Source organism: Leopardus geoffroyi, chromosome D3 (genome assembly GCF_018350155.1).
Source record: "Leopardus geoffroyi isolate Oge1 chromosome D3, O.geoffroyi_Oge1_pat1.0, whole genome shotgun sequence".
Taxonomy (NCBI): domain Eukaryota; kingdom Metazoa; phylum Chordata; class Mammalia; order Carnivora; family Felidae; genus Leopardus; species Leopardus geoffroyi.
The window spans coordinates 57,159,076-57,185,806 of record NC_059339.1 but is presented as its reverse complement, the minus strand read 5'-3'; the positions used below and the strand labels follow the sequence as shown (position 1 = coordinate 57,185,806).

The window sequence follows — 26,731 nt, the reverse complement described above, 5'->3', positions numbered from 1 at the left end:
TTGAACTCATGACCCCGAGGATCAAGAGTGACACGCTTTATTTACTGAGGACGGAGCCAGCCAGGCGCTCCTCAACTGCAAGCTTTTGAAGGGACAGAAGGAAAAAGAGGTTGAGAAAACAAAACTCCAAAAAAGCAGGCCCCAGTGGCCTTTCACGTAGGGTTCTGCCTCCATCGCCACAACCTGCAGGTGCCTGAGGACTCATGTGATTCATGTGACCAAGTTGAATAAAAAAGTATAATCCCCTACCTTACATGCTGAGGCAAGCAGAGTCTTTGAATTGCTACAAGCAACACAAAATATTTCATAACCGTGTCCATATCTAAAATTTAAGAGAAAATTTAAGAGAAAATTTAAAATTTTTAAATTAAAAATTTTAATTTTAATTAAAAAATTAAATTTTTAAATTAAAAAGAGAAAATTTAAGAGAAAATCTAAAATTTAAGAGAAAATTTAAGAGAAAATATATGACCCCTGTATTAGTAAAAGTACCTACTCTCATGCTGCAAAGTTTTAAAACGTGAGAAGAACATCAATCTATCTAGCTAACAGGCAATTCTTTCAGGGGACAGTACATTTCTGTCGAGGCAAACATTTGGGGAAAAAACAGAGATACTGGGGAAAATGCCAGCTTCCTACAAGTGATACAAGTTACTCAAACAATTAGATTAAAATACAAGTTTTCACCCCTAGCTAGCATATACAATACATAATATATCTGGGAAAGGTTTTGACGGAGAGCCACCAAAGGGGAAAAAACAAAAACAAAAAACAGAATAATAAATCTTAGAAGTCGTTTTAAGAAAGGAAAAGAAACACAATGTTAAAAATTAAGACCAATAAACAAATCTAGGAAATAGAATGCATAGTAATATAAAAATCTATGTGAAGTTTGATTCTTGCCTCTTGGGAAGGCCACTGAAGATTTTTAGATCGGCGAGGGGGAGGGGGGAATGTAGGTATGAAGAGAGCAAAGGAAAAAAGCAAGTTGTGTGGGAAAAAAAAAAAATCACAAGTTATGACAGAATCAGATCAGAGAGCTTAGCACAGTTTAACTCACAGTTTTTGAACCTCAGGCCATAAAGTATTCTGCAGAAGATGACCCTCAGTGGGAGGTTCTACGATAAATGTATAGCACTGCAATTACTTTTTCTATTTTCACGCAAATAAGTGAATTCTATAGCACTTTTTTAGGTCAATAGTGACGGGTACCATACTATGTGTACTAATGACTATCAAACCACCTTTTTACCATTTCTTACCAGTAAGTATGGAAGGCTGAAAGGCCACTGGTTGATACTCAAAACCATTACTCGTTAATAGCTCCTCTTCATCAGAAGGCTGAGAAACTAGATCTCCTAGTTTAAAAGAAACACGTCAACATCATGTATATAGTCACGGTATACATGTCCTATATACGTCCTGATATTAAGAGCATCAATTACAAAGTAGTGGAACTTCAAAGTACTGATTGTACTTCAAGATGTATCAATGCAATTCCAAATCCAAGGATACTTCCAGTACTCCAGTATTTGCCAAATGTGTTCTTTGAAGCGCTAGTCAATTCCTTAACGATTTCTTCCTCTCTCTTTGACCTAACACTTCCCAAACTTTTAGAACAATCGGACACATTCTTCAGGCTACCCATATTAGCATGTGTGGTGGTAGAGCTCCATGAAACACACTTTGTGAAAACTGTACCTATTTCAGGGTCTGTGTATGCACGGAGTATTTATCGTGAAATATCTGGTGGAGAAAGCAAATGCATTTGTTGTGATTTAAAAAAAAAAAAAGATCAGTAATGAACACGAGGAACATGTTATACAAGTGTGTAACTAGGTTTTAAAATACAATGGGTTCAAAAATGTTGGACACTAAAGTCTTACCCTGAAAGACAGCTTTATTTGATAACCCCAACGCAGGGACAGTAGCTCCTTCTGGAAGATCACCATCTTGCTGGAATAAAAAGTATGATACAGGTTTTAAACACTAAAAGTTACTGTTACCTCAGGCAACCAAAAATGTCATGCCCATAAATGCAGAGGAACAATTTAAAGACCACACGTGTGGATATCTGCCCACACTTCCATTTCCTAAACCAAAGATGCAATGCTAAGCACTCTCCACAAACAGGCTGCAGTTAACCCCCCAAGTCTCTACCCAATCCATAAAGTCAGGCATCCTGTCATCCATGAGCTCATCAAACCCTAACAGCTCAGTGAGTTTTGGAGTCTGACAGGGCATGCACTGGGCTCGTTTCTAATAGCAGAGTGGGTTGAAATGGCACGCCCAGGGCTCTACTTCCAAGAGTCTCCCAAGCACATCCTTAATGATGCGCATGCAGACACCACTGTTTCCCAAAAAGGCATATAGTATTTTCATTAAACATATTTAAATAACTCAGTATTTTTAAAAACTTTTAGAGTGCCATTTGAAGCACCAATGATCCACTTATACTCTGCAATGTATACCAACCAAATCATCTCATAAAAAACGATATGCTAACCATCAAAACTGGCATATGTCCATATGCTAAGAACATTTCTCACAATTTAGACTTTAATACAGGAGGTGGAACTCGACATAAACATGAGCCATGGGAATTTAAACCATCAAGAACAGCCACCTGGGACATAAGCCACAGCATGCTTTATCTCAGAAACCATGAAAAAACTGCATGGAAAAGAGCAGTAAGAAGCACTCCTACAAACCTAACCCAACATTCAGCAGGGGAACAAAACCCAAAATACAGCAAGAGGCTTTCTAGTCCATGAAACCTCTGTTATTAGGACACAGAACTGATTGTCTACCTGGGACTAAGGCTCTCATGGAGCCCTAAAACCACATTTCAATCCCTAGAACTAAGAGATCCTGAAACTAACTGCCCTCCCACCCTGTGGCACTGCATTATAATCCCAAACAAGACTTCCCTTTTGATCTCATTCCCATTGTTTATTATGGTTAGAAGCAGAACAGAACCTTAACCCCTCTTCACATAATCAAGAATGCTTGCGTCATGGGGTGCTCAGTATACACTCTATAGAACTTAGTTGGAAGTTTTATTTCAAATGACACTTTCTTCTCCAGTCTTATCCGGACTGGTGCTAGTTGCCCTGTCCTCAGAGTCTCCAGGCTCAAATGTATCCTGCTCTCTCTTCACCCCAAAGTACTTTTCATCACTGTCTTTGTTTAGGGACCTACAACAGCATCCCGTAGTCTAAATTGTGCCTGCCTCCCAAGGTCCTCCAGCATTTGACTTTCTCCCATTCTCTCCATTTCTCTGGATATACTACTCTTCATTCGAATAGCCAGAGCCACCCTACTGCGTGCGTGTGCATGTTCTCTCTCTCCTCCCTTTTCCCTATCAAGTGTACCTACCTACCCTTTTCAATCTCAGAACCAAATCTGTGACCAAACTTTAAGAACCATAGGATGGTACACTTCTATGTAACACAACTAATTTCCCTTCCTTCAAAAGTAGTTACTTTATAATTTTTATAACTTATGTATGTATTAATTTTAAGAGAAACAAAGAGAGAGAGAAATAGAGAGTATGCACACATGACAGAGGGGGAGAAGGGCTGAAGGAGAGAGAGAATCCCAAGCAAGCTCCATGCTCAACATGGAGCCTGATGCAGGGCTCGATCTCACGACCTTGGGATCATGACCTGAACCACAGCAGGAGTTGGACTCCCAACCGAATGCCCAAGTGCCCCATAACTTATGTATTTTTATCAGTAGCTCAAATCTTCTGTAAAAAGAGTATAAACATAAAAAAAATTTACCCTTTCAAAACCCAAATAAGGTCCCATTAAACATTTTCTCATTAGTACAGTAACCTGTTCCTTCTATGAATATTTTACTTTAGCCACCAAAAAATCCTTGGTCTTATGTAATAAGTGCAAGACTTCAGTTCTACTGTTCCCTACCTCTAACCACAGTTACATGGCAATCTCCCTGAAAATATGACCTACCTGTCACATATTAAGTACCAATCACAGTGATGATACGTGGTATTCCTACCTTGATTTAACATTTTAATTCTTCACAGTGTCTTAGACGACTTTTTAAAGAAATTTCTGGTTTAAACATTTAAATTATTGCATGCCACAGTGTGCAAGTTTGTCAAGACAATAATAAATCCGATCTGACTTCCTTTCTACCCATAATCTCCATTTACAGGTTTAAGCAAATATTTTTTAAATGAAGTCAATGGATGTAGTTCCACATAACTAAATTCAGAGGGATACTCACATTACAAAGCACAAGATTCAGTGACTGGCCTGTAATGGCACAAAAATTTTCCACAAAATTCTGAGGTGCAGAAAATACTCGAAGAACTTTCTCATCTGCTCCAGACACAAACTGAAACCGACTAATCATCGCCAAACATTTCAGGTCATACCCATGTATCTGAGGCCTGGCAATTTCATGCCAAGTAATCTGCGTATTAAAATAGGATAAATAAAAATGACCATTTCAAAAATCAAATTCTTTTCAACAAGCAAAATGTCAGATGCAAAATCATTTATCATGCATGGAAATAGGACAACAAAGCAGATTCATCTGTGTTGTATTTACCAATAATTCAATCCTTTTTGTTACTGAGTAGGATTCTCTTGTATGGAGACATATACATATATATACACGTGTGTGTGTGTGTGTGTATACACATATATATACACATACATATACGCTTACTGATCCATTTACATACTGATACATATTCAGGTTGTTTCCAGCTTGTCTTTCATTGAGAAAGCAGTTGTGAACATTTCTGTACAGGTCTTTGCATGGACATGGGCTGCTACTTTTCTTGGGTTAATACTACCCATAAGTAGAATGGCTGGATGATATAATAGATGCATATTTACATTTTTAAGAAACTGCCAAACTATCTTCCCAAGAGGATATGCACTTTACAATCCCACCAGCAGTGTACGAGAGTGCCAGCTGCCTGCTCCCTCACCAACACTCGGTATTGTCTTTTACTTTAATCATTCTGATAGGTGTATGTGTGATGGTATCTCACTGTAGCTTTACCTTGCGTTTCCTTAATGACTAATGGTGTTGAGAATCTTTTCCTGTCCTTATTTCCTTATATCTTTTTTGGAGAAATATCTGTTCAAATCTTTTGCCCTTTTGGTTTTTGTAAACTGGACTATTATCCTAGTACTGACTTCTGAGATATTCTTCATACATATACACTCTAGATATAAATGCTTCACCAGAGATGTGCTTGGTAAATACTTTCTCCCAGTTGTGACTGGACTTCTCATTTTCCTGGCAGTATCGTTCAAGGAGCAGAAATTTTACATTTTAGTCAAGTCTGATTTATCCATCTTTTAATTTTTAATTTTGTTTTAAATTTATTTTGAGGCGATGGGCAGAGACGGAGACAGAATCTCAAGTAGGCTCTGTGCCGTCAGTGCAGAGACCAATGCGGGGCTCGTACTCAGAAACCACGGGATCATGACCTGATTCAGATGCTTAACTGACTGAGCCACACAGGTGCCCCTATCTATTTTTTAAATAGGTGATTAATAAACAACAGCTGAGCTATATGGGTAACAAGTTACAAAGAGCCACAGAAAACCAGTGAAAATCATTTGCCTTGTTTTTTAACTAACTCAACTCTATTAATTTGAACCTCCCACCGCTACTGAAGTAGTATTGTCAGTGGCAGTTTTCACTCGTTTCTATGGACTAACCAACCCACAGGCAGTTCCATGAATTTTTGTCAGGAACTGAAGCGGAGTACACAGACTTCCTCTACCACATAGCACAGGTCAATGGCTTGTCAGTGGTAAAGTTCTGTTGCAACTTTTTGAGCTCAAGGCCAAGACTGAAAAGTTACTCAACAAAAACTGCCCGTAAGCACTAGTATCTAATACCATATGACTTTAGAAATTAGCTTTTGCTACAGATTTGGCAGTGTTTTATGAATTAAACCTAAAATTACAAGGGATAACTGAACTTTTATGTAGAACTTAAGTAAACACATTTTGAAAACAACTAACATTTAAATTGTCTCAAATGGCAAGAGTACACATATGTTTAAGTTTCTAAGAAAATACCAAACTGCCCTCCTGCCTGGCTGTTAGCATTCGGCGCCCCTACCGGCAACACAGGAAGTCTGCAGGCGCTCTGCACCCTTCCCACCGCTTCTCACCGTCAGTACCGTCTACTTCAGCTGAGGGTATACAGTGCATGGCGGCATGGTTTTAACTTGCACTTCCGCAGGGGCTAACAATGTTGCCCCACTTTTCATGTGCTCATGGAGGTTTTTTAATGTAGATCAGTCAAGTAGGAAGTCATTTACCTGTGATTGGTCTTTTCTCTTCCATGGAGCAAAAAGTCGAGTTGTTTGGTCAGTACCAACAGTGATGATAAACTCTCCTTCCGGATCCCACATCAGGTCTTGGACACCATCAAAGTGCCCTGAGATAACAATCTCTGGAGTCCACTCTCTCTGCAATGAAAGTACTGTGACACATCCAAATAATCAAAGATCAGCATTACTCAGAATCCATTTCATAATGCCCTCAGGGCTAATGATGAAAAAGACTGATGCCCCCAGGCACGTGAAAAGCTTTAAAAAAAAAAAAAAAAAAAAAAAAAAAAGACGGGATCTTAAAATAGTAGGATCCTAAAATAAAAGGATGGGTTTTCCAATCAAGCATATGAGAACTTAAACATTCAAATCTGTGCTATATTCCTTTAAAGCAGTAACCCACGGAAATTTCCCTCCATTCATCATTTACTGAATGCCTCCTAGCAGTCAGACACTACTTAACTTTTCTCTGCCTCAAAGAACTCTTCCGTAGGAAAGTTACCAAGCTTGTATGGCTGTTATGAGAATAAAATGAATTTATATTTGTAAAGCACTCATAACAATGCTGGCACATACTAGGTATTATGCGAGTATTTTTCTATTAAACTACATAATAAAGGGTATTACGTAAAACTGGTAGATTCTGACGGCTTTATTAAACAAAAGGAGCTGCAGGTGTAGAGAACACAGTCCAAATCAAACCTAGCTGGCCACCTCCAGAGGGAACCTGTACCAGCAACCATGTGAACAAGTGACAATGAAAGACACAAAATGTCTTATCTCTGGTCCACACAGAATCACTAGTGGTAAAATGTGATCTTTAGAGGAAAAATCAAATTTGTATCAATAAAATGTCATTCAAAGACAAGTATGCTGAATACAGTGATTAAGCTAAGCTATATTATTTTCTGGTCAAAAAAATAAAAAGGTTGTGACTAAGAAATGCTATTAATTTCTTTTGTGACGAAAAAATTGATTCTATGGTAAGCACCAATGGCAGTTTCCAAAAAGTTTTGAAAGAAAGGCAGCACTTTTGGACTATCAGTACAGTTTTCCACTAGAACAGTCCTAAAGGACAGTGTTTCTTCTTAAAATCAGCCCTGATTGTCACAAATGTGCCACTCTGGAGGCTGTGGATGTGTGGGGGCAGAGGGTATATGGGAACTCTGTAATTTCTGTTCAGTTTTTCTGTGAACCTAAAACTTCTTAAAAAAAATAATAAAGTCTCTTAAAAAAAAAGTCACCTTAGTAAGGGGCTAATATAAATTGGAAGTCAAATTATAAGCACAAGTAAATTTCCTTGAATTCTGTCTCGTGGTTTGAGTTTCTTTTTACTCATCTGATGCTTTTTTTTTCTATGAAGGCCCTCAAAAACTAAAGCTGCATATGACTCAGAGGAGCTCCAAGAACAAATTTTATCCTAAAAAATATCCTCTTTAACAGTGCCTTAGCTCATTTCATAGTAGAAACAATCTTTTTGTTGTGTGTGTGTGTGTGTGTGTGTGTGTGTGTGTACAGTTCACACACAATGTTAACATTAGTTTCAGGTGTACCACACAGTGATTCAACATGTCTATACATTATGCTACGCTCACCGCTGCTGTAGCTACCATCTGTCACCACACAACACTATTGCAATACCCACTGACCATACTCCCTACTCTGTATCTTTCATTCCCGTGACTTACCCATTCCACAGCTGGAAGCCTGTACCTCCCACTCCCCTTCACCTACTTGGCCAACCCCCGTCCCCTTTTCCCTTCAGCAAAACATCAGTGTGTTCTCTGTATTTACAGGTCTGATTCCATACTTGTAGAAACAGTCTTCGAAGGTCAACTCCAAATGGAAGATATAAGGGAAAGAGTAAATCACTCCATGCATTGAGAAAGCCTCACAGATGACACAACTATTACAAAGCCCACCAACTAAAGTTTATGCAAACCCATGAATTTTTACTTTTTAAAGGAAGCCATCAGATGGACATTCAGAATCTGCTGACTCACATTTCACTCAATGCTCTTATTTCTTTCATTTATTTACTTAACGTATTCATACAGTAACCTCTAGGTGCCAGAACCGTTCTACATACTATACAAATATTAACTCATTGAAGCATCATAGAAACCCCAGAGTAGGTGATATTTCTATTCACGTTTTACATTTTCTATTTACCCTCCTCAGGAGGAACCTGAGACAGAGGTTAGGCAAAGACCTCGAGGGCACACAGCCAGTAAGTGCTGGGGTCTGGGCCTGAAGCCAGACTGTCCAGCTCCAAAGTCTGTGCTCTTAGCCACTTTTCCTGCAATTTCATTTCCCCAAACCCAAAGAAGTGGATCAGAAGCAAATTAGAAAGTTAAGAGATGGGGCATCTGGGTGGCTCAGTCCGTTAAGCATCCAACTTTGGCTCAGGTCATGACCTCACGGTTCATGGGTTCGAGCCCCGCATCAGGGTCTGTGCTGACAGCTCAAAGCCTGGAGCCTGTTTCAGGTTCTGTGTCTCCCTCTCTCTCTGCCCCTCCCCCACTCGCGCTCTGTCTCCCTCTGTCTCAAAAATAAATAAACATTAAAAAAAATTTTAAAAAAAAGAAAGTAAGAGAAGGAATAATACTGAGAGGCAGCTAGATGACAAAAGGAAAATTCCCTCTTTGAGAAGAAACTAACAATTATAAAAAAGATGTAAAATAGCCCAGTATTTACAGGACCATTTAAAATTACACCCATCAACAACTTGAGAGCATTAATATATTCCTTCACAAAATAACAGGTGGTCCTATTGCCCTTTTGTCAGTCATTCATCCAGTAATTGTCTATGGAGTACTTCGCTGCCCAAGAAAAGACCAAATTGTTATCTTGTTTAAGAAGACAGGGATGTTACATGGGGCGCCTGGGTGGGTCAGTCGGTTAAGCGTCCAACTTCAGCTCAGGTTATGGTCTCATGGTCTGTGAGTTCGAGCCCCATGTCAGGCTCTGTGCTGACAGCTCAGAGCCTGGAGGCTGCTTTGGATTCTGTGTCTCTCTCTCTCTCTCTGCCCCTCTCCCACTCACACTCTGTCTCTCAAAAAAGAATAAATGTTAAAAAAAAAAAAAATTTTTTTTTAAAGACGACAGGATGTTACACATTATAGGAAATATTCTCATCAAAAAATTTATAGAGCTTAAAGGCAGAGCCTAAAATTTATACAGCTTGGGCACCTGGGTGGCTCAGTTAGTTAAACCTCCGACTTCAGCTCAGGTCATGATCTCAGTTTGTGGGTTCAGATGCTGCATCAGGCTCTCTGTTAATAGCTCAGAGACTGGAGCCTGCTTCAGGTTCTGTGCCTCCCTCTCTCTCTGCCCCTTCCTTGCTAGCTCGGTCTCTCTCTCAAGAATAAACAAATGCTAAAAAAAAAAAAAAAAAATTTATACAGCTTAAAGTTCACTTACATAGAAAACTGACCTATGTGCAAATTTCAAAACCCCAATGATACTGAACAAATGAATACTTTTCCTCTTAGGAAAGCAGAAGTTTCTCACTTAGTGTAACTACAGTATAATGTCTACAAGAAAAAGTGAATAAGAAAGACGTCATTTGAACTTAAACACCCCAACTATGTTTCTGGCAGAGTATAGGAAGTACGTAACACTGTTTACCTAAGTTTCATTTCACTCTTATGTGAGAACAAATGCTTTATTTAAAAATGCTTTTCTTACTGGGTTAGCCGTATTCTGTTTCCAAAGGTGCAATGCTCCATGGAAAGCATGAGCAATGATCATGGAGCCATCTTCATTGAACTGGCAATCATAAAATCCCAGAGTATTTCCACCTATTTCACCTACTCGAACCTATGCAACAGAAAATAAGTGGTAATCAAGAGTCCACAATTCTCACAGTAGAAATCAGATTCCAGAGATTCTTAAGTTCTCACTTACTTAACACATACAAAGAATGAACACTTTTGCAGCTCTAAGAACAAAGACTTAGGGGCTAAATATCATTTATTAAACCCAATTTTCTGTTCCGTAAATATTCACATTTTTACCTGTTCCAGCCAAACTCCAGACTCTTCATCTGGAGCCCAGAGAATCATGGTTTTATCCATTGAGGCGGACAACAATCTCATTGGCTGCTGCAGAAGACCATCTAAAGAATAAAAACTAATGCCTTTAGGTGATCAACAAGCATTGTTTGTAGGTTACCAGAAAAACACAACACGGTTACTGCAAGAACATTCACTTGTAGCAATAGCAACATTTTAGAAACACAACAGAGGTTTACGTTAGAACAGATAAACGAGGTGTGGTACCTTTAGACAATGGATTATACTTCAATAAAAATAAATAAATTAGAGCTACATGAATCAACACGAGTACAACTCTAAAACACGTTAAGCTAAAAAGCCAAGATGTAAGAGAATATATATTGTTATCAAGTTTTAACAACTGTAAAGCAATACTGTTTGTGGCTACACAAATGTATAGTAGAAGTATAAAAACACTCGTGGGAATGATATGCAATGAATTCAGCCTTGTAGTTGTCCTAAGGGAAGAATGGAGGGGAAAGAGTTCGGGAAAGAATACACAGGGGGTCCCTCAATACCAATAATATCTACTTTTTTTTAATTGCAGCAAAAATATGACAATATTAATAACAGTTGGACGGCGGTTACTTGAGTATTCATTAATGATAGTCTCTATTCTTGCCTCGGTGAGGGGGTCAGGGGAAGATTATGAGGCCTGTGCCTCGTTCAGCTGTACAATACAGCACCAGCTTCAGCAAGCAACCATCACTCCACGAAGACAGGTTAAGGGCCAAAGAAAGAGAGAGAAAGAGTCTTGTTTGTTCATAAATGATGTGGCTCAGTATTACCAATTTCCTATTTCCAGGGGGAAAAGTTCCAGAGAAGTTGGCTTAAAAGTCAGTTTCTCTTGGGGCACCTGGGTGGCTCAGTTGGTTAAGCGTCTGACTTCAGCTCAGGGCTTGACCTCACGGGCTGTGAGTTTGAGCCCTGAGTCGGGCTCTGTGCTGACAGCTCAGAGCCTGGAGCCTGCTTCGGATTCTGTGTCTCCCTCTCTCTCTGACCCTCCCCTGCTCAGGCTCTGTCTCTCTCTGTCTCAAAAATAAATAAAAACATTAAAAAAAAAGGCAGTTTCTCTTAAACGCCATGAAGACTAGATGAAAGCATTTAAAGAGCAAGTGAAAAGGGACATGGTGGCTTCAGCATCACAGCAGGAATCACACTTTTCCCACTTAGGAGTGTAAGTTTCAATGGGACTGAACGTCCAGGAGAACCTAACTGTAGTATTATACTGTGCCAACTTAAAAATGTCTTATATATGAGATTTTTAGGTTTGTTTTGTTTTTTTTTTTTTTTCCCAAGATTTTAAGTAAACTCTACACTCAATGCGGGGCTCAAACTTACAACCCCGAGATGAAGAGTTGCACACTCTACTGACTGAGCCAGCCAGTTAGCGAGCACTTGGTCACACTAAAAACACTTGCTCCACTGCATTTAGTCAGCTTAAAATTCTACATGTGTGATTCAACTGAAATGACAAGTATGTAGTATGTTTTCTTCCTACCTTTGTAGAATGAAGGCTGCCAGTGAACTGCATTTACCCAGTTTTCATGACCAGCCAGCACAGTCTCTAGAGTAACTGAAAATGCTATTTTAATACCTGCAACAAAAAGAAAGCTCTTCAAAAAAGCTCTTTGAAAGCTCTTCAAAAAAGAATTTCCATTACCAAAGTTGTACAACTATGTACTCCCTTTCCAAAAGTCAGAACAGAAACATGATTTAGAGTCAATAATTCAACAAAAAAATAAATTTCATTGACTTCACTCATTGTTCAAAATTACAAGAGGAAAAGTTCTAAAATTACATAAATTTTTCTCTAGTCATAAGTACATATTAAGGAGTATGTCCAATTTTAAAACTTTTCTGGGATAGCTGCTGTTATACTGCAATGAAAAAGGAAAAACAGACATGTCAGCCTCCTGGCTATCCTCAGTCATTACCAGCATATAATAGCCTAAAATACCATTTTAAAAAAAAATTAAGAAAAATGCAGAAATAAAGGAGGTCAAATCAGTACTGTGACCTTTCAAAGTCATTAATAAAAATGTAACAAAATTTCATATTTGGGAACAGCCAGCTACTCATGACATGCTGGTTAAGGATTTCAAGGTTTTCCCCATAAAACCACGTACCAAAATCTCAACTCTAAAGGGCTTCAAAACCAAGAAGAGTAATAACAAAGGAGAATACTCCTAGGTGAACAACACTATAATTTAGTTGAACACTTAAAAATATTTCCTTCAAATACAACATCCCAACAGGATCTGCCATGCAGGGGTACTGCTCTGATTACCACCCAATAAGAAAATCAGAATTACACATCCCACTCAAATGTAGGGCTCTGGCTCGTCTTCTCTCATCCAGTAAAGGTACGGATAACTTACTTTATTCTTTTAGATCTTCCGATGCTAAACGAAAAATTTGGCATCTTGTAATTTATAATTTGAGAAAATAGTAAACATTTTCAGCAATGTCTAAAAATCTTACAAACGTGGTTTAGAAGAAAAGTAAGTTTCATATACGAAAAATAACTTATCCTTAAAAAAATTGTTTTTAAAAATGCACAGTATCCGTTTCATGTAGGTATCTGATACTTTTGAAAACTAACCTTCACCTAGGTGTGTTGTGTTAGTAATATTACGAATGAGTCAGGAAACTGTTAACATCAAATATTTTCATTATTACTCACCTTCATTTTCTATCGTAAAAGTATTTTCCTTCAGCTTTATATTATCATCATCCTGAGTTTCTAAAGATGTTGATTTTACATACAGCCTCCATATTCGTATCAGGCAATCTTGTGAGCAGCTCGCCAGGAAAAGATCTCTACCTAATAAAACAACAAATTTTATTATGTTTTTAAACATTATATCTTAAATTTATGTGTAAGACTTTCTCCTCCACAATATGCAGATCTTTAAACTTCCTGAAAAAATTAGACTTTGCCTCCCAGCCCTCTATTCACTTGACCTATATTCTTTTTCAGTAACATTGGCAAATATACATACAATACTAATAAATGGTTATGACATGTGTTCTTATACAGTCTACAAAATTCTACAAAGAACTCCTCAAGAATGTCTACATGTGTAATAGTCAGCTAGTGTCCGCTTTAAAACATCAACTGCTTTCATCCTCTGCCACCCCAACTGATAGTTAACAAAAGGGGTAAGCATCCTCTTTTCTAAAAGGGACAATAGAAAAATGTTACATACAAAGAAAATTTTAAATGAAAACACAACAGGCTGCTTTCCAGGAAGTTCCACACACTTGCCCCATCATATGAACTTCAGCAAGATTTCATACTGACCAAAGGTTGCCCATTCCACGCCTCTTATCCAATCCTCATGTCCACAGAGAAAAAGCACTTTCTGAAACTAGTAAGATAACAAAAATCATCAGACTTGATGTAAGAATTTAAATTTTCACGTATATCAGTGATTTCATTTGGGGTCACAGCCAGTCCTGATGCACTTTTTTTTTGTTTTTTAAATTGGCAACACTATCTGATCAGACATAAGGTAGAGCTCTCATTTGGGAATGAAAAAATCTCATAGTCATCTAACTTATGTAACAGAGCAATGCTGAGTACGTAATATCTATAAATAGATAAATACTCTAAATTTCTACAGGATAAAATGACACGTATTATTCTGTAGAAAAAAGTCGGGTGGTCGGACATTCACAACCATTTTAAACTTTACTATAGAAGGTAAAGAAAGAAGTATCTCTACTATTGAAGTTTTAAGTGACCCAACCTCTTTTCCGGAACTTCTCTCCTCTAATGTCTCAATATCTAGGTAAGCTCAGAAAGACAAACACTACCAGCTGTATTTCACCATAGATATAATTTATTTAGAATTTACCAAAAAAAAATTTATAAACCACCACCACAGCATCTTCCTCCTGTCCTTCCACCATCTAATGATCCGTTTCCACCTAACAACTCTGGACCAGGTGGCCAAGGCAGCACTTACTTGTGTTCAAAGAGAGTGGAAAACCATCTAAAAGAGGACTTTCAAAAAAGATTCTCGTACTGGATTATTTTAGTTTAGAGTAGTAGAACATCCCTAAAATTTATCATCTGGAACTAGGCTGCATTAAAATGTATAATTAAGCAGAACGCAATTCCAGTATCTTAATAAAATCATTAATTACCTGGTCATTTTGTTGAACGAATAAGTGAATTTTGCAGTCATCATCGCCACATGCTAATATTGGTACTGGGAGGATAAAAAGAGGCTTTACTGTAAATATTCCATCACATGTTATGATTATCACCTATGATGGATTCTAAGAACTTGGTAAAGAATCCAGACTTCTATTTCCCACACCCTGCACAAACAAACTGAGTGCTCAATAAATGTCTGTAGGAATAAAATGAATAATCTCAAATGTTCTATTCAATAGTTACTTGGTGACTGGGTGGCTCAGTTGGTTGAGCATCAGACTCTTGATTTCAACTCAGGTCATGATCTCACAGTTTGTGAGATCAAGCCCTGTGTTGGACTCTGTACTGACAGCACAGAGCCTGCTTGGAATTCGCTCTCCCCCTCTCTCTCTGCCCCTCCCCTGCACTGTCTCTCAAAACAAATAAAAAAAAAAAAACCAAACAGCTACTAGGCAAAGAATCACTGCTAATTAGCTGCGAGTCCTTTCCTCCATTCTGTGTCATTTACGATAGAAGCAGCAGTGAAAAGTGAAACACAAAAAGCAAGTTGGGAGCACTTCACCATGTCAACCAGAAGATTAATATGAAAAGTTGCTGGTCCAACGCAGCCAGAAAATGTACGAGCTATATAGGAGTCCAGCATCACAGCTACTGCACAAAGATTTAAGGGTTTGTTACTTCAAGGACCTTACACTTTGAGAATTCAACAGTAAAACAAAATTCATGACACAAGTAGAGAACAAAATAAAAGCACATACAATTACTTCATAATTGAAAGTTGCTAAGAGAATAGATCTTAAAAGTTCTCATCACAAGGAAAAAAATTCTGTACCTATGGATGGTGAGGAATGTTCACCAGACTTATTGTGGTGATTTCACAATATATATAAATATCAAATCCTTACATTGTATACTTTAATACGTGTCAATTATACCTCAATTTTTAAAAAAAAGAGCAGGTAATTAAATACACGGTTAAAATGTTATGAAAGGTAGGACTATAAAAAAATTCACGTTACCAAAGGACAGCAGATAAAATTAGGAGTCTTTTTCTAAATTTGTTTTTCAAAGATTTTCTCACTCTAAATCAGGTAAAAACAAAAAAACAAAAAAAAATCCCAGGGGCACCTGAGTGGCTCAGTCGATTGAGCATCCGACTTCAGCTCAGGTCATGATCTCAAGGTTTGTGAGTTTGAGAGCATGGGGCTTGCTGCTGTCAGCACTTCGGATTCTCTGTCCCCCTCACTCATCACCCCTCCCACGCTGGCTGGCAGCTCTCTCAAACAAACAAACAAATAAATATCAAAAAACAAAACAAAACACAAAAACAAAAACTCCAGTCACTTGGCCTCACTGTGGATGGGAAGAAACTAAATTCTCTGCTATGAAGCCAGAATGTGGGAGTTCCTCCTCCCGGGGAGCCCTTGCACAAAGTTCATCACATCGTAACACGGAGTTGCAGTTGCTGCTGCAGAGGGCAAGGGAGGCTGGTGGCCTCTCTCCACCAGGTATGTCCTCCAGACAACTGAGGCGGCAGAGACAGACTGAACCACATTGGCCAACAACTCTGTGGAGGACAATCAAAGGTACATACAGATGGGTTTCATAGCAAAAGGGAAGTTTTTCTGTTGGGAGATTCTAAGTGATCTTGGGCCAATGGTCATTATGCAGAATGTGAAGAGGCTCTCATCTTCAGAGGAATGTTCACGGGGTTCATCTTTAGTATTTTTTTCAACTTATGCCAGATCTCAGCCTTCAAAGAGTTCATTTTCCCAAATTAGATCTATAGATGTTGATAACGTACGCAATAAATAGCATCAATCCCAAGTACATATTAGGTCTCTTAAATTTTCAACAGCTATCAAAATTCTTACAACTTCTCTTAATTTTATGTTCTATACACAAATCACTTGAATACTGAAAACAAAAGTACGCTTCTGGGTAACGTAGCATAAGGAACACAGTAGTGGAATCACTATGTTGTACACCTGAAACTAACGTAACATTGTGTCAACTATACTTCCATTCTTTTAAAAGGTCTATTTTCCATGTTTCAACTTATCTAGATACAATATTAAAACCGAACGTGTCTGGTTGTAGGGAGATACAAAAATATATTGCTGTTTTTTGTGGTGTTTTGGGATTTTTAGGTAGGGTCTACACATGGGGCTCGAACTCACAACTCAGAGATCAAGAGTGACATGCTCTACTGAGCCAGCCAGGCACCTATACTGCTGTTTTAACGTATACTCAGCAGGATACTCACCATCAGTATTAGGCAAATAAGACAAGCAGAGAGCCAGAGTGAATCCATTTCCAAAGTTCAAGGTCTGAAGGCATGTTACTAAGAAATAAAAAACACCATGAACAACTAACACTGAGCTTATCCAAATAGAAAGGTTGGGCAGCATCGTCAACAGCCCTGGGTGCAACAGGGGATGAGAGAAGTCAATCCTGAGACCCAATGACCATGTGGACGTAAATGGTCAATTTTTAACAACGTTACAGAGAATAAAAGGACTTCAAAGACTGAAAGAAACTGACATGTATGCTCTTTCCTCACTTGACAATTACTATTTCGTTTGTATTATAATTTCTCTAAACCTACCTTCTGAACCGTTTTTAGACCAGACTCGAACAGTAGAATCAGAAGCTGCAGACACCATCAGTGTACGGAATGCAACGCCTGACGCCCTCTTCTGGTAAAGAGCATGCACTACATTAACAGGTCCTTCGTGGCCTTGGAGATGGACTGCTTTTAAAAGCTACATCAGAAAGAATTGACAAAAACACGGTGATAAAAAAGGAATTAACAGTTTTACCTTTACTGAATTAAAATCACAGAATTAAAAGTACTGCTAAACTACCTGACCCAGAAATACATCCTCTAGAGTTGAAGAGAAAGTAAACTTCAGAGAAGTTGGTCTGACTGCAGTAAGGACACTTAAAGTGTGCATACCCTTTGACACAGCAATTTCACATCTAAGAATCTACTCTGAGATGCTAACCACACTAGTGTAACAAATAGTAACAAATGAATGCAGAAAAAGACTCATCACACAGTCTTTATACTAGTGAAAAATTGCAATCAACCTAAAATTTTTAAGAGGAACTGATTAAATTATTGTAGATACACACTGTAGTCAACAAAAAGGATAACATGGAAAGACAACCACAACATTGATATCTTTTGAAGACTAGAGCCAGCTTTGTGGAATGTGTCTCTTTTGGATCAGTCTGATATTTCCTCATGAATAGATTCAGGGTATACATTTTGACATTACTATCCATGTGCATCCCATCAGGAAGCACATGATATCACTCTGTGCCAATATTAGTGAAGTTAAGCTTGGTATCCTAGTAAAGGTAGTGTCTGCCATGTTTTTTCACTGCGAAGGTAAAAATTTTTTTCGTAATGTTATGTAAGATTATACTTTGGAACTTGGTACTTCTCCATCAAACTTTAACCAAATATTTTTAGCATACACTCATACTTGCCTGAATCAAGTACAGCTGGAAAATGAAAAAGAAAAAAAAAATGGCAAACAGAACTAAGAAATTCCATTTGTTTATCATCTAAATGCTTGCCATGCAAGATTATGCCCTGTGGTATCATTTCTGTTATTTTAGGTGTATTTTTTAGAGTTCAAAATGTGTGAGATTCCATCATATCCTTTGAGAAGTATCTTCTATAATTTGCTATCTCCCAAAATAGTGGGGTCCCTTAAATGTTTTTTTTTTTTTTTTTTCAACGTTTATTTATTTTTGGGACAGAGAGAGACAGAGCATGAACAGGGGAGGGGCAGAGAGAGAGAGACACAGAATCGGAAACAGGCTCCAGGCTCTGAGCTGTCAGCACAGAGCCTGACGCGGGGCTCGAACTCACGGACCGTGAGATCATGACCTGAGCTGAAGACAGACGCTCAACCGACTGCGCCACCCAGGCGCCCCATAAATGTTTCAATTGTTTTCCCAATTAAGCTGAACTCTGCCATTCAAGAAAATAATTATGTATAAGGTTCTGTACACTAACTTCCTGCAGCCATTAACTTTTGGCTTCTTGGAAAACTCATTTTAAAAAACTCAAGTACAATATAATCTCTTGCATGTATAATTATACACACGAAATAGAGAACTACAACAATGTTCATTAGAATGTTAACTCTGTTGAGGTTCTGTACTTAGTTTGTTTTCCTTCTTCATGCTTTTCTGTAAACTTTCTTCACATGTGTCTATATCATTACTCCCCCCAAATTTAAATCTCTTGAAAATACTCATTTTACATTTTTAAGCAGGGGTGTATGTCAACCATCAGAGAATTTTAAAAACTCAAAAGAAACCTCTCAAGTTTGTCACCTTGTTAAAAAAACAATGCTCACTCTTCAAAGACAAACCTCTCATTCTACCAGCTTAGAATTATTTCCTTTTATCAGAAGTCAAGGTGTGTTGAACACCTGCATACATGGAAATGCATATGGAAAGGAGCCTATAAGGCTCTAAGGTTTCCATGTGTGGCCCCTTCCTCTAAATCTTCTTATTCCCTTTAACCCCCTTTTATGCCTTTCACCCTCCTGCCATCCTCCGTGTCTGGCCTCACATTTTCTCCTCTGGCTCCTCCTGAAGTTTGCTGCCACCAGATACTTGCTCAGTCTGTGATCCTCTATTGACAGAAGCATGGGGCAGCAATGAGGAAAGCGTTTTTCAAGTCTCACCTCAAGATCTCAAAATCAAGTGTTCAAATCACTCACTCCCTCTGGATTCCTCTACCAAGATCAGTCCAAACAGGAGTTAAGTTTGCTACACCTCCCTTTTTTCTCATTCACGTCTAGGTACTTCCAAAATCCCCACCTCCACACCTGCCCTCTCCTTCTGAGGACAAGTATGGATGCCAGGCCAGCAATCCAAGTGAAATGTCTACAAGTAAATTCCACATCTTTCCTCCAGTTTCCCTATCTTACTTTGTAGAAGCACCTTTCTCCCAAGACCTGGAAACAGAATCCCACTATTTTTATTACTTACTCCCCTAACACCAGCTCCCACTCCTTTAATAACTAGTCAATGTCAAAATCATTTTGCCTTCAAAAACACCCCACATCGCTTTCTTCCTATTTTTTCCTACTCTGATATGGCACATTGCTGTCAGATTAATCTTCTTCTGTTATTCATACTCTTCTGCTTAGAAATCATCAAGGACTTCCTAGTGCCTGCTAATAAAGAACAAACTCTTAAAGCTGGTATCTACATTTCCACATGATCTTCCCCTACCATACTTCTCTAGTAGTACTGCCTACAATGAATTATCAAGAAACATGTCCAGAACTATGTCATTCAGTTACAAGGAATGCTAAGAAACTTAAAAGGGGAAAAAAAAAGTTAAGACTTGAACGAAGCTTGGGAAATGGTACTTAAAGATACTCATGTTGGTCCATGTCAGAACTTTACAGAGCCCTCACTATACTCACGGTGCACTGGGACCCTCTAAAGGAGGTATAGAATATAGCGTTTCCCAACCCTGATTGGCCATAGATTCCTTTTTTCACTTAACTTCTTGAGAGATGAATACCTCCCTGAACAAACTTTTTTTAGAAAGCCTTGTCCTAAAGCTTAGGCTTGGGTTAAGACTGGATACTGCTGAACAGGTGGTCTTCTTTATCAACTGAGCTTTTTCATTCATGCCAGGAATTTCCTCCCAGGAATTCTAGACCCTTAAATTCCTCCCAAGGAGGGGCACCTGGGTGGCCCAGTCGGTTGGGTGTCCGACTTCGGCTCAGGTCATGACCTCATGGCTCATGAGTTCAAGCCCCATGTTGGGCTCTGTGCCGACAGCTCAGAGCCTGGAGCCTGCTTCTGATTCTGTGTCTCCCTCTCTCTCTCTCTGCTCCTCCCCTGCTCACACTTTGTCTCTTTCTCCTTCAAAAATAAACAAACATTAGGGGCACCTGGGTGGCTCAGTAGGTTAAGCACCCAACTTCACTCAGGTCATGATCTCACAGTTTGTGGACTAGAAACCGATATCAGGTTCTGTGCTGACAGCTCAGAGCCTGGAGTCTGCTTCGGATTCTGTGTCTCCCTCTCTCTGACCCTCACCCACTCACGTTCTGTCTCTCTCTCTCAAAAATAAATAAACATTAAAAAAAATTTTTTTTAAATAAAATAAAAATAAACATTAAAGAAAAATTGTTTTTAATTCCTCCCAAGGAAACCACCTGATACTTTAAGACCCAATTCAAAGACCACCTCTTAAAACTCTACTAAACTCACAGCACCACGGTTGTGGTACAGCAAGCTAGAGCACATTATCTATGGAGCTACCCTTGCTCTCTAATTCTTCAAGTAGATTTTGCCTTCAAAACCATGTACGTGAATCATGAATGGGATTCTGCCTCATCTACATCTACTGCATGACAGATGTTCAAATGTCTAACACGCTAGCTTTTAATCTTTGCTTACAACTAGAAACAACCTAGCGTCCATCGATAGAAATCCGTCCATACTCAGCACTGCATATTATAACATCACTCAGAATTATGTAAATCTATATCTGTCCTGTGAACAAGGCAGTACTAATTTATGCTATCAGTGAAGACAGAACAAATAGCCCCTGTATGTGCAGTGTGAAAAGTATTACAAAATGATGGGAAATTCACAGAAATGAATGACAGCATGTGAATACGAGAGCAAATATCAGAAGGAAGGGTACAGGGCACGTGAAGTATAGAAGATACAGGACCTGGATTACTGATAAGAATAAAGCAACTTCATAAAAGAATACAGTAGAAAGGACAAAAAGACCTGAAAATAAAAGCAGATAAAGGTCTTTTCTTATAACTATAAACATATCCACCCACCTGATTATTCTTTATTTCCCAGTGAATCACTTGATTATCAGATCCTCCAGAAAGTAATTCAGTAGAAGGAGCTGAAAAAGGTTATATCTCCATAAATATTTTTATTTTTTCCCCAGCTGTCTTGAAAACTCTCAAGGCTATAGAAAAGATATAAGAAAACTCATATACCCTTATCTAGACTGACCAACTATTAACATTTTGCCACATTTGCCTAACATCTCACTTTCTCTATACACGCATACACAGATCCCTTTATTTTAACAAACCATTTAAAAATAAGTTGCAGACATCAGGACCTCTGACCTTCTAACACTTTATTATATGTAACCTAAGAATTAGAACATTTCCGTACATACCACAGGACAATTAACATATTCAAAAGTTTTAATTGTTGATTGATACAGTATCATCATATAACATACAGTCCTTATTTAAATTACCCTGAATTGTCCCAGTAACGTCTTTTATAACTTTTATAAATTCTGAACCTAAGGACCACAAATTGCATATTTAGTTGCCATATCTTTTTAATATCCTTTAACCTAGAATAGTTTCCCAGTCCCCTTTTTTTGGGACAATGACAGTCCCAGCCAGTTGTTTTGCAAATGTCCCTCAATCTGGATATACCTGGTTGTTTCAACATGTAAGATGCACGCTAAATACTTTCAGCAGGAATGATCTGTATGAGACATTTACAGTCAACTGCTATCAAGTATATGACATATTTTTGAAATAAGACAAATATTTCAGAGTAGCTCTTTTAAACACAACTTCTTGTGGATAACAGAAGAATAAGGAAAAACAACCAAAGAGGGAGAAATAATCAAATATAATTTTCCACTTATGTTTCTTCTGGTCTGTGTGCTAGATATTTAGGGGAAGCAACAGGGGGATTGTCTGAAGAACATTAGATCCATAGTCAGAAGTCCGAGGTTCATGTCCAAACCCTACTGCCAGCCAGCTGTGATCCTGGGGCTTTAATTTCTTCATGGATCACAGACACTAAGCCAATTATTTAACTACATGATTTTGAGAATTACTATAAGGTCCCTAAAAGTAATGTGTTAAAAATCAGACATTTTAAAAATATGAAATGGGGCAGCTGGGTGGCTTAGTCGGTTAAGCATCCAACTCCAGCTCAGATCATGATCTCATGTTTCGTGAGTTTGAGCCTTGTATTGGGCTCTCTGCTGTCAGCACAGAGCCCTCTTCAGATCCTCTGTCCCCCTCTCTCTCTGCCCCTCCGTGTTCTCTCTCTCACAAAATAAACATTAAAAAAATGAAAATAAAAATATGAAAGGTTTTTTTGTTGTTGTTTAAGTAGGCTCACACCCAACATGGGTCTTAAACTCATGACCCTGAGATCCAGTCACATGCTCTACAAACCAAACCAGACGGGTTCTCCTAAAATTATGAAATGATATTATTAACATTTTATATATCACTAATACTTGGGTTAGAAAAAATATCTTAATTGTCTACTGGTAGAGCCCTAATCTTAGGAAATCAAACATAATAGTTACAGATTACATTGAAACACAAGCAATTCATTTTATATAACCTCACTTTTAAAGATAAAATATACAAGCCCAAATTAACATTTTATAATAAATCCCGATACTGAAATTCAAGTAGTCTTTGATGTCACTTGGCAGCAATTAATATAATTACAATTGTGCTTTAATATCTGCACCAACAGCCACTCTTTCTACTATTTAATGGTTTTTATTGACCTACCATGACTAATACTGTATTACCAATTGAAATAAGTGGCTTATTAACCTTTTTATCTTTTTATGTTTATTTTTGAGAGAGGCAGACAGAGCATGAGCAGGGCAGGGACAGAGAGAGGGAGATACAGAATCAGAAGCAGGCTCCAGGCTCTGAGCTGTCAGCAAAGACGCAGGGCTCAAACCCTCAGACCGCAAGATCATGAGCTGAGCCAAAGTTGGACCCTCAACTGACTGAGCCACCCAAGTGCCCTTAAACTTTTTTTTTAATGTCACAGATAAAATCATAGCAAAGTCATACTTATTCAGCAAATTCTGTATTTGTGCATGGCTCAGAATGCTCTCAATAAGTGTTTATGGAATAGAAAATAAAATTATTTCAGAGTCCATAAGAATACCACAGTAGGTATATATAAGACATTTCAGCAAATTCCAAAGGATTTTGGAAGTACCATCTAAAAGCAATTCTTTTTAGAAAAATGACTAACCATACTTATCAGAAAACAACTGAAAGTACCTTTAACAAACAGATGAATACTTACAACCATCTTGTTTACAAATCCACTGTACGCAATTGACCCGAGCAGTGTGACCATTCAGGTTGGTGATGACAACCCTTTCCTTTACAAAAGAAAACACCAGTTAGTAAATTACAAAATATCCTACAGAGGAATTAATAAATTAATAAAAGTCAGATGTCAATGGTTTTGATGCTAATAAAAAGTTCAGGGATTATTTCAAACAGAATCACTTCCCTTAATTCATAAACTCTAAACCACAGCTTAAACTATCCGTTCACTCTAATGTGTGCCTGCCTTTGTCACCACTCCATATTCTGGATGTTCCTTGTTCTCAGCACACTGAGCCCTCAGGTTTTATCTGCTAGCTCCTCCTGACCACCTTGGTCCTTCTCTACTGGGGAGCCTGTCTGGATACCCCAGGCTAACTCTTTCTTGTGCTCCCACAGGTCTCAGGGCCTACTGCTACCATGCTTGTACCAATCTCAGGGTTTTACTGACCAAAAAAAACCCCTCAAGAGAGAAATTCATGATTGTTGGAGTCAAATTCATGGCTCTCTTTACATGCCATGGCTGATCAGATGTTGGGTCATCAGCCTTAAAGAAACAAAGTTACCAGGCCACGACTAAGGTCTTCACACATGGGATCCCTTCAAGGGGTACAGTCAAGTTCCCAGCAGCCGCTCAGACTGTGCTTTCAGTAACATCCCTCCACACTTGGGCTTTATTTTACTTCACGCACTGAAGGTATTAACTCTGTGACTACAGTGCCTTCCTCTTTAGGGCCACTTTCCCTATTTACTATGAACAGCACAAGCTTCCTATCTGCTTAAATGCCAACTGAAATTCAGATGTGAATGTGCAAAAACTGGTATATTTCACACATAAGTTATTTGAGGCTGTGAAACAATTTAGAGTATTTCACTGTCTCTCTCACTAGATTAAGAATTCCTTGATGGGCAGGAATTATTACCCATTATCTTTGTGTCATCACCACCCAGTCCAGGACTAGCACAGAGGGTCCTCAAAAATCTGCTGAGTATCACACCAAAACTTTACTTTAGCATTTGACATGCTCTTATTCCTATATTTAATTTAGAGCCCAAACAACAGATATTTAACAAAGTACTTTTTAGGCCCAACATACTTCTTTTTTGGTAAGTTAAAATCCCCTAACATGGCCACGAGGCTATCATTAAAAGTAAACATGTGATGGAAGACACGGGCACAAATACATTACGTGGCTGCAGAAAAATTGCCCTCTACAGCTGAGTCAGTCCTTGGTTGACTGTCTCAGTGAAGTTTTCCTTGGTTTTCCATGCTTTCTCCTGCCAGTTACGAACGCATGGCAGGGCATGGCGGAGCGCCTGGGTGGTTCAGCCGGTTAAACTCTTGGTTTCAGCTGAGGTCATGATCTCACGGTGAGTTTGAGCCCTAAGTTGGGGCTCTGCACTGACAACTCTGAGCCTGCTTAGGATTCTCTCTCTTGCTCTCTGCCCCTCCCCTACCACGTATGCGCACGTGCACGCTCTCTCAAAAATAAACATTAAAAAAAAAAAAGAATGCATGGCAACAATAGGAAACAAAGAGGCAGGAAGCCAGCTCAAGATACAGAAAATACAACTATTTCATATATAAATTTGAATGTGAAAAGATTATGAGAATGAGATTTTTAATCAAAGAAAGCAGTACAATAAGAAATACATAGAGCTATCTCCTGCATTGCATTTTCATTTCTAGCACTCTACTTTTTACACTGAGGCTCCTTTTGAGAAGCGATACTAACTGTATCCTCCAAAATCAGACAGTGGGAATGGAGTCATAATAACTCTGGTAAGACTGCAAAAACTAGTCACTTGGAAAGTTTGGTTATGGGCGCGTGCGTGGCTTAGTCAATTGAGCTCTGGACTCCCGAGATTGAGCGCTGGACTCTTGATTTCCGGTCAGCTCAAGATCTCACAGTTGGTGAGACAGAGCTTGTGGTTGGGCTCCGCGGGCTGACAGCACCGAACCTGCTAGGGATTCTCTCTCTCCTTCTCCCTCTGACACTCCCCCTGCATGCGTTCTCTCTCTCAAAATAAACAAACATTTTAAAGGGGGAGGACAAAAAGCCTGGGTAAAGCACCAAGAAAACAATCAACTGACTTGGTAAAGTTCCAAAAATATGTACTTCCTGCCCTAGAACCACTGCTTAGGATTCCTAATCCCTTTGACATTTACCCCACCGGCGCCTTCTTTAAAATATCTACTCCCTAAGTCAAAATACAAGTGATATTTCTTTGAAACCCAATACAAGCTTGTTAAGTAAATCTGAAGGAAATACAGAAGTGAGGTACCACCTGTGATAATGGCTTTCATCCATACCTAAATTGCGAATCTTTTAAAACCCGAACTCATTAACAGTACGGCCGTTCCCACGGAAGGTTTCAAAAACGGCTGTCATTCATGTGGGAAGTTACATGGGACAGGTGGGGGCTACGTGAGACTAACAGGCTACTGGCAGTACACGGTGACCCCAGGCTGCCGCGGCGTGCGAGACGAGTCCCGCACGCCCCAAGGCGACCCTTCGCCCACACATCCTATCTGCCGCTCTGCAGGAGTGTCCACAGTCTGGCCGCAGCGCACCCAGAGGATTCCGACCCCGAAGAACATGGAAACAAGCGTCCAGCCACTTCTCTTACCTGAGGGTCATAGAGCACCACGGAACAGGATGTGCCGAAGGCCAAAAGTCCTCCGGGCCCTGAGTTCCAGCTCAGGGCTCCCCGCACCCGGTTTGGGCAGCAAAACACGTGAGTTACCTCCAGCACGGGCGCTACCATGTTGCTGGCTGGGCCGCGGCGGAGGCCTGGACGCGCACTTCCGCCCTCGGAGCGGAACTACCCGTGTGGTGGCCTTTCCTGCTGGCGTTATCCACACCGCTTTTCAGAGGCGTCCGAGGGCGGGGCGGAGGCGGCCACGCCCACGCCGGGCCCGCCCACTCTCCTGGCGCGAGTGGTCTTTAGTGTCTGGGCGCAGCTAGCTACCTGCACTCTGCTGGACCGTGGCCCAGCGCCTAAGCACAGGCTGCGTCGCAGG

At 39.3% G+C, this 26,731-nt stretch overlaps 1 protein-coding gene across 4 annotated transcripts in view; it reads right to left on the bottom strand.

Moving 5' to 3' along the window:
• Window positions 1-26,594, bottom strand: part of ELP2 (elongator acetyltransferase complex subunit 2) — a 43,991-nt gene extending 17,397 nt beyond the window's left edge. For 2 of the 4 annotated variants that reach the window (XM_045459357.1, XM_045459360.1), the window contains exons 1-17: window positions 26,338-26,558; window positions 23,681-23,759; window positions 21,409-21,479; window positions 17,169-17,325; window positions 16,827-16,904; window positions 14,548-14,612; window positions 13,700-13,766; window positions 13,079-13,219; window positions 11,894-11,989; window positions 10,354-10,454; window positions 10,025-10,156; window positions 6,323-6,472; window positions 4,255-4,443; window positions 1,887-1,956; window positions 1,263-1,358; window positions 1,061-1,118; window positions 250-322 (exon numbers count right to left, since the gene is read on the bottom strand). In XM_045459357.1, the coding sequence (XP_045315313.1) occupies window positions 250-322; window positions 1,061-1,118; window positions 1,263-1,358; window positions 1,887-1,956; window positions 4,255-4,443; window positions 6,323-6,472; window positions 10,025-10,156; window positions 10,354-10,454; window positions 11,894-11,989; window positions 13,079-13,219; window positions 13,700-13,766; window positions 14,548-14,612; window positions 16,827-16,904; window positions 17,169-17,325; window positions 21,409-21,479; window positions 23,681-23,759; window positions 26,338-26,475 (1,761 nt within the window). In that variant the 5' untranslated portion in view covers window positions 26,476-26,558. Of the gene's footprint in view, window positions 1-249; window positions 323-1,060; window positions 1,119-1,262; window positions 1,359-1,886; window positions 1,957-4,254; window positions 4,444-6,322; window positions 6,473-10,024; window positions 10,157-10,353; window positions 10,455-11,893; window positions 11,990-13,078; window positions 13,220-13,699; window positions 13,767-14,547; window positions 14,613-16,826; window positions 16,905-17,168; window positions 17,326-21,408; window positions 21,480-23,680; window positions 23,760-26,337 lie in introns of those variants that run through there. The other 2 variants (XM_045459358.1, XM_045459359.1) reach the window with 2 other exon arrangements.
• Between the last annotated feature and the right edge of the window lie 137 nt (window positions 26,595-26,731).